The sequence below is a fragment of the Ascaphus truei genome, chromosome 3 (assembly GCF_040206685.1).
Source record: "Ascaphus truei isolate aAscTru1 chromosome 3, aAscTru1.hap1, whole genome shotgun sequence".
Lineage (NCBI taxonomy): Eukaryota > Metazoa > Chordata > Amphibia > Anura > Ascaphidae > Ascaphus > Ascaphus truei.
In genome coordinates, this window is record NC_134485.1 from 17719420 (window position 1) to 17727670 (window position 8251).

The 8251-nt window shown below is 41.9% G+C and overlaps 1 protein-coding gene across 1 annotated transcript; it reads left to right on the forward strand.

The window, feature by feature from the left end:
• Positions 1-315: 315 nt before the first annotated feature.
• Positions 316-7989, forward strand: LOC142490877 (indolethylamine N-methyltransferase-like). Its single transcript, XM_075593290.1, has 3 exons — positions 316-481; positions 1469-1676; positions 6194-7989. Exons 1-3 carry the CDS (start codon positions 337-339, stop codon positions 6621-6623), a joined length of 783 nt encoding a protein of 260 aa, XP_075449405.1. The 5' UTR covers positions 316-336; the 3' UTR covers positions 6624-7989.
• Positions 7990-8251: the final 262 nt, after the last annotated feature.

Sequence of the window (8251 nt, forward strand, 5' to 3'; positions counted from 1 at the left end):
AAGACTATATGTATGCATATAGTTGCCCCCATGCTCTCTGTGGCAGAGGCTCAGTCCCTGCGAGCCAACAGGTTACACAGCATTGGTAGCGCACTGCATTCAATAGGAAACAGGGCTACACTTGTGACCAAAATGTGTACTGGAGACATCTCTTTATCAAACAGCAGTAATCATACCCTTGCTTAATTAAGTATTTGATAAGGCAAACACTGGTAGAAACTCAGAAGACTTTAATTACCTCATATTTAATTACCTCATGTCAGTATACATATATACCAGCTCAGCTGATAACTATACTATTGCAGAAGAGGTATCGCTTCTACTCAGAAAAACAGAATGGATTCCAGTCTTCTTAAAGACTACCATGATGAAGAATATGATCCAAGATTGTTAGTTGAAACGTATTTGTCAGAAACAAGTGTTGTAGCAGAGGACACACAACACTTTATTATAAGAACATTATATAAAATATTCAGTTCAGGTATGTATATTTCATTTTTTAAGGGTATAGAAAATACAAAGTGGCATACCTAGGATCTTCCTAAGTGACATTACATGATTTTGCTTAGAACATAGAACTAAAAGTATTATTTTTTATTACATTTTATGCAGTTTGCAGGAACTGCCCCTTTAAATCTTTTATTTTTTTTGTATTTAATTTACAAGATCAGCACTAGATGAAGTTGTCAAATCAAACTGCAGCATTGAGCCCATGAATTGGACCCTACCTCTGAATATGGCTGTAAATATGGAATAAGAACAATTGACTGTCCAAAGTGGTGGGAGAAACATACAAGGGCATCTGACCTCTTACCCCCTTATTCACTAACCTCTGTTACAGGATAATGCAGCAGATCTGACGTTATCGACCAGTGACTTGAATGGGAACCAATACAGAATCCGACCTTGGGACTCATAATGGAGGGTAGTAAATTCCCACCTCTGGGGTCTCTGGGGCCTATTTACTAAAGTTTTCCAACTGCATAAATGGGGTGAAAAAAATCACCATATTTATCATAGGAAAGGAATCGCATTGAAGCAATTGGGATTTTAACATTGTTAACAATTCATTTGCACTTTCTGCACTAGTTTTGTAGCCTGGATAGTTTAGGAAATAACCCCCTAAGTATCAAAGCAATTTTGGAACAAAAATGGGGCATTTTTATCCAGTATCAATGTATCGAGTAGTTTGATCCAATTGTGTCCCCCGCCCATCAGCATGCGGCTAGATAATGACCCAGTTTGGTTTGTCAACATTTCACCAATAGTTCACTTGTTTGTGAAAGTTTTTGTACCCATTATCACTCCTGTGCAGTTCTCTTTATTAACAAAATGTATACATTTGCAAAAAATTATGATATTGTCAAAAAAAAAAACCATTGGAACATTTTAGGAGAATTCTCGTGAATATTACCTGTTGCAACATTTTTTGCAGTTCAGTGTGATGACAATATTCTATTTTCCGCAGGTGAAGTAACGGGAAGAACATTACTTGATATCAGCAAAAGTCCTGCTATACATCATCTCTTATCAGCCTGTGAGATCTTTCAGGAGATCATTGTGGCCGAATCCAATGAAAGTGTCAAAAGGGATTTGGAAAAGTGGCTGAATAAGGAGCCAGACGCCCTTGATTGGTCTCACACTTCCAAATTATTGTGTCAGCTGGAGGGTAAAAAGTAAGTGAATGACATGCTTAAATTGATTTTGAATTGAATTGATCCGATGTTTTGTGTTTCTTTCTTTGAGGTTTTTTTGTGGAAATGAATTAGTACTGGAATGGATTGTTTTTTTTTTTTAAATTTGTGTAATACAATTTAAGCCGTCTGAATTGTATTCAAATTTATAGATTCCCTTGAATCTATTAAAAAAATGAACTCCTATCGATTCAGTTGTACTATCAACATTATAAAAAAGAAACATATGTAGCACATGTATCCCCTACCCTCTGTGAGCTATATGTCTACGGTGTACGTGTGGTGCAATACCTGTGGCTCACAGGAGATCTGAGCCTCCACTGCAGGGAGCCTGTGGTTGATTCTGGAACGATCTTCATCAGCGCCTCCACCTGTAACGGATTCTACTATGTGGATTTGCCCGTTACAGGACCCATCTACATATATAGGCATATACAATCACACAATACAGGCATACCCCGCATTAACGTACGCAATGGGACCGGAGCATGTATGTAAAGCGAAAATGTACTTAAAGTGAAGCACTACCTCTTCCCCACTTATCGATGCATGTACTGTACTGCAATCGTTATATACGTGCATAACTGATGTAAATAACGCATTTGTAACAGGCTCTATAGTCTCCTCGCTTGTGCACAGCTTCGGTACAGGTAGGGAGACAGTATTGCTGTTCAGGACGTGATGACAGGCGCATGCGTGAGCTGCCGTTGGCGATATGTACTTACTCGCGAGTGTACTTAAAGTGAGTGTACTTAAAGCGGGGTATGCCTGTAAACACACTGAGTAACATAGAATAACACTTTACTATAGCAGGATGAATTAGGGCTATTGGTTACAGCTACCCCTTCGTCTCGCAGGGCCTTATCCCACCACCGTGTAACACACACGTGTCCACCGTACCTGAGGGCCCTCGGGCACCCAACCACCCTGGTGTCCACAAGGATAACTGCCCCACCATTATATGTGGTCAGGCTGCCACTATGGTGTGTGTATACTGTTGGTACACTTTTAGGATATAGGTACCTGCCGGGTGCTCCAGCACCCGGGCGCGCCGAGCATGACGCCATCGTTGTTATGGCAATGTGTATTACGTGACGCTGCGCAGCCATATTGACGGAATTTGAAGGGGAGAATACAGCCAAAGGCAAGATAAATATATAATAAAAAGATCTAAAAAAAAAATTATCTCCGGGTTAGCCTTCAATAGAAGGTGCAGGAAGTGGAGAGGAGCGCATGATCAAACGGAGCAAAGACAGGACCCAATACCAAAAAAATATCAACTTTATTGGGTCATAAACCTAAAATCCAACGCGTTTCGAACACTGGTGTATTCTTTATCAAGGATAAATCCTTGATTTATCCTTGATAAAGAACGCACCAGCGTTCGAAACGCATTGGATTTTAGGTTTATGACCCAATAAAGTTTATAATTTTTTGGTATTGGGTCCTCTCTTTGCTCCGTTGGTTCGTGCGCTCCTTTCCACCACCTGCATCTACTACCCTGGAAGCTGCACATACTGCCAGTTCCAAACCAAGGATTCGTGAGTACTTTATTACTGCTACAAGGTAGCCTCCAATGAGACTGATCGTGGGGGGTTATTCCTGCCCATTACCTGTCTTCAGGAGGCTCATTACCTAATATTGCTAGCTATTTTACTCACTATTATTGTTTCTGGATTACACTTTGACATTGGCTTTGGCTATCATTGGTTATTATACCTAGCATTTGAGCGCTTCTTCATCTCTATCTACTTCAATAGAAGGTGGCAACTCTGGCTGCAGTGTGTGTTTGTGTGCACAGAGGGGGGGGGGGCAGCAGTGTGTGTTTGTGTGCACAGAGGGGGGCGGCAGTGTGTGTTTGTGTGCACAGAGGCAGGGGCGACAGTGTGTGTTTGTGTGCACAGACGCGGGGGCGACAGTGTGTGTTTATGTGTATAGAGGTGAGGGTGGCAGTGTGTGTTTGTGTGTACTGTATAGAGGATAGAGGATTTCACTATCAGAAATAAATAAAACAAACCACTTTGCAGCCTGAAATCTGAAATTTACTTTCTAATCTCTACTGTACTTAATAAAAAATTAATACATTAAATAAAATTACATAAATAATGTAGACATTAAAATTAAATAAATAATTAATTGACATTAATTAAAATTCAATAAAAAATTAAGGCATTAATTAAAATTAAGACATTTAAAAAAATTGACATTCCTCATTCCTGACCATGTGGCTTGTGTATGTAATTTTACAATTTGCAAACTAAATAGGGGAAATAGGGTTGAGTATTATAAATATACAGTATGTTACTACTTACAGTACTTATTAGCTCTGCTAGGAGGTGAATTAAGAAGATAGACAAGACCAGTGATTCCCAACCTTTTTTGTTTGGAGGAACCCTTGAAGTATTTTGAAAAATCTCGTTGAACCCCTATCTCGCTGACACATATTAGGCCGCCCTAATAGTGCTGGCGACGTCACGTCAAAACAAATGTATTGACCCTGTTGTATGCCCTTATAGTAGGAGCGACAGGACGACGTGACGGCTTGGTCACGATCGCTGGAAGTCACTTCAATTTGATTTTTCCAACGACCGCAGCATGTCGTCAGCGTCGCCGGCACTATAAGCGCGGCCTTAGGTTAATTTCAAACCTCACAAGCCCCCTCTATTTCCCACCCTCTACCCATGAATTTCTCCCCTCCGTCTCACTCACTCTCCTCCCTTCCCGCCTCGCATGTATTTATCTCCCGTGTCTTACTGCCTCTTTTCCTCACTCACTCCCCCTCTCACTCGTCCCTACCTTCCGTCAATTACCCCACTCACTCAATCCCCCCACAAAATACATACCAAAAAACCCCACCCAGCAATACATAATAAAAATATCCGCCCCCGCCAATGCATATTAAGAAGACCCCCGCCTCCCCAATACATTTTTAAAAGACACCCCCATACATATTAAAAAAAAATTGGGCTGCACAGGTAAAATCAACATCACCATCATCATCATCATCATCCTCCTCATATACCCACCCCCGCATCTCCAATGTCTCCCCCCTGCATCCCCCTGCATATCACATGTATCCCCCCTGCATCTCCCATCCCTGCATCTCCCATATATCTGCCCCCCGCAGCTCTCATCTCTCCCCCCACCCCGCAGCTCCCATCTCTCTCCCCCTGCAACTCCCATCTCTCTCCCGCCCCTGCAGCTCCCATCTCTCTCCCCCCTGCAGCTCCCATCTCTCTCCCCCCTGCAGCTTCCATCTCTCTCCCCCCCTGCAGCTCCCATCTTTCCCCCAGCAGCTCTAATCTTTCCCCCCCCTGCAGCTCCCATCTCTCCCCCCCCTGCAGCTCCTGTCTTTCTCCACCCCCTTGCAGCTCCCATCTTTCTCCCCCCGCAGCTCCCATCTCTTTCCCCCCCTGCAGCTCCGATCTCCCTTCCCCTGCAGCTCCCATCTCCCTCCAACCCTGCAGCTCCCATCTCTCATTCCCCCCTGCAGCTCCCATCTCCCTCCCCCTGCAGCTCCCATCTCCCTCCAACCCTGCAGCTCCCATCTCCCTCCAACCCTGCAGCTCCCATCTCTCCCTCCCCCCTGCAGCTCCCATCTCTCTCTCTCCCCCCCTGCAGCTCCCATCTCTCTCTCCCCCCCATGCAGCTCCCATATCTCTCTCCCCCCCCTGCAGCTCCCATCTCTCTGTCCCCCCCTGCAGCTCCCATCTCCCCCCCGTCACCCCCCCCCCACTCCCATCTCCCCCCCCTCCCCCGCCCGCCGCTCCCATCTCATCCCCTCCCCCCCCGCCGCTCCCATCTCTCACTTTTTTGTTTACGGATGTATATTTGAGGTCACTTTTCCCAGTAGCGCTCCAGTTGGCACAATTAAATATATAAATACGCGTATGTAATACGGTGGGTCTGGGTTTTGAACTTGCTAAGATTGTGTATGTCTCGCTGTAAATATGATGTCCAGTCTCTTGGATGTACTAAATGTTTTGCAAGTTACGTAACACAGTACTCAGTGCATGACCTTCCAAAATATTAATCAAAAGGTGATTTCCAGTATGTAGTAACACTGCTCAGTATGTATCGGACAATGTATTTTATTATCTCTAAGATGGAGAAATACCCTTCCTTCAAACATTTTACTAATAGTCAGAAATTCATGGTCATTTAAGCAAATGCACATTGCGGTTCACCAGCAAATTATTTGTTATGGACTATATTTACTAAGCGCGACTATACCATAAAGTACCTTCCAGATCTGAAATAAATCTTATGCCCATTGCCTTTTCTGGGAAATAACGTTTCTGACGGGTATCTTAAGTCATTGCTACTTAGTAAATATTTGCCTGCATCTGTAATATACTCCAGTAACAGTAAAACAAATTGAACGGTTTAAGCAAACATGACTCCAACTGTAGTTAAGCTAAGAAATGCACTAAACATGAATGTCAGCACCGGTATGTAGTTATGTTCTGTAATAATGAGCTTTTTTTTTTTTATTCAAGTGCTACATGGCAGGAAAAGGAAGATCAGTTAAGAAAAGCAATCAAGCGTATTCTAATATGTGACTTCACCAAAGAAAACCCTCTACACCCAGTCATTCTACCACCGGTGGATTGTCTCTTATCCTTCACCTACTTGGAGGTTGTGAGCAAAGATCTTGATGCTTATCGCAGCAACCTGAAGAAAGTATCCTCCCTGATAAAAGTTGGAGGGCATCTGGTACTATTTCTGTTCATTTCTATGTCTTATTACATGATTGGTGAGCACAAGTTTTATTATCTGAAATGTGATGAAGAATGTGTAAGAAAGGCACTTACTGATACAGGGTTTGTTATTAAAAGTGTTGATCTTCAGCCTGGTAAAAAGAACACACATTTGTTGGATTATGAGCACGTAGGGGTTTTTTGGGCTCAAAAGGAAAGGGAGGTCTAATAAATGTTTCTGTAATAAGAGGGGATAAAAATACCTGTATTCCCTTAATTTAGAGTAGATCCTTGACATTTCATCATTATGTTTTCAAGTGAATTAATACGCTATATATTCATTATGAGATGGGCTGGAAATGACAAAACAACAACAAAACTAAACCCCATCCACACATCTTCCAAAACACATACAGCACATAGAGCCACCACAACCTCAAGGGATTCTGGGACTTCTAGCTACACTGCCAGCCTGCCTTTGGTAGTATCCTACAGAGAGCCCTCACTGCTTGGTAAATAGATTAGTGTGAGATTTCTCAGAACATGATAATTTGGGTGATTATTCACGAGAGTACGAAACATGTATTATCTGACTACTAGCTGTTTCGTTTCTCAGATTTTTTTTTGTTGGTACAACTTTCATTTCAGAATTATATCTCCCATTTACTAAGAAGTTATTATGCGGAAGAGACCTTGGTCATATGTATCAAGGCAAAAGTTTTGCAATTCTGGGGTGAATCTATCCCCAAAAAAGAAAAAATTCCTTTCAAAGCAAAATATTTATTTTTGTGATACATTTGGTTCTAATTTTTGCAGCCCCTTTACCTTCGTACACAGCCCCCATTCTGTGCTGAAATACACCTTAATCTCAGGAAAACTGTACCTTATTTGACACCTCAGTAAATGCAGATATTTATCAAGGGCTGTTACTCCTCCACAAGACGCCTTCCATGCCGGAAGAGACCTTACAGCCGACTTGAATAGGCTTTAAAGCTGCAGTTCAGTCAATATCCTGCATGTGTGTTTTTTTTAATAAATCAGTTCTGTAGTAAGAAAAAATACTTTTAGCATTTTCTGTTTTAAAAAAAACAACTTTGAAAGACCAATTTTCTTGTATTCTATTTTAACAAGCATTTGCTAAGGCACTGCCCCTTCATGTCCTGTCACAAGCTCTGGCACACCCCTTTGTCAGCCCTGCCCTCCCTCTAGCACATGTCAGTGCAGGAGTGCTCATGAATATTCATGAGCTTCCACTGAGAGACAGAAGCAGAAGAAAAACAGATCCCTTCACTAATGATGTCACCAAATTTCGCCGATCAATACATGGAGAACGAATTGACCTGCAGCTATACAGTTCTTTAGGTAATTAGAGATTTCACACATGAAACTATTGAAGTAAAAAAATAAATTAAAAAAAAAAGACTGAACTGCAGCTATAAGAGGCCACGTTTTCTAAGCTATGCTGAAATTGGTAACATGAAGAAGAAAAGCGCAGTAAATATGGCACTTTGTGCTTTATATATCCCTCAATATTACATTGTTGATGTTGTGTAAGTTTATCTTCACATGTTGTGCTTTTACTGCTTTAAACTGATCTTTTCATACTGTATGAATTATTCTTCAATTACTTTAATTAAAATGTTATCAAAAGTTTCTCTGTGTTGTCTGTTTGCAAGTCTGGACCAATATATAGCTGTAGCAAGACTTGCTGTTCTTGTGATTGTGGGAAAGTGCCATTCCCCAGCACTTCATTTCATGTTGGGGACCCCGAGACTGTGGCTGAGTTGTGGCTGCCAAATTGTGTTTTGTGGCTGCCATAGTACTTTGCAGAAGCTATAGGAGGTGCTGGTGTGTGTT

Bases quoted from the DNA above. Each gene is read 5' to 3' on its own strand.
- LOC142490877 (XM_075593290.1), top strand. From the start codon at position 337: ATGGATTCCAGTCTTCTTAAAGACTACCATGATGAAGAATATGATCCA. The intron at 482-1,468 runs GTATGTATATTT...TATTTTCCGCAG, and splicing joins ATATAAAATATTCAGTTCAG to GTGAAGTAACGGGAAGAACA. The intron at 1,677-6,193 runs GTAAGTGAATGA...TTTTTATTCAAG, and splicing joins TGTCAGCTGGAGGGTAAAAA to TGCTACATGGCAGGAAAAGG.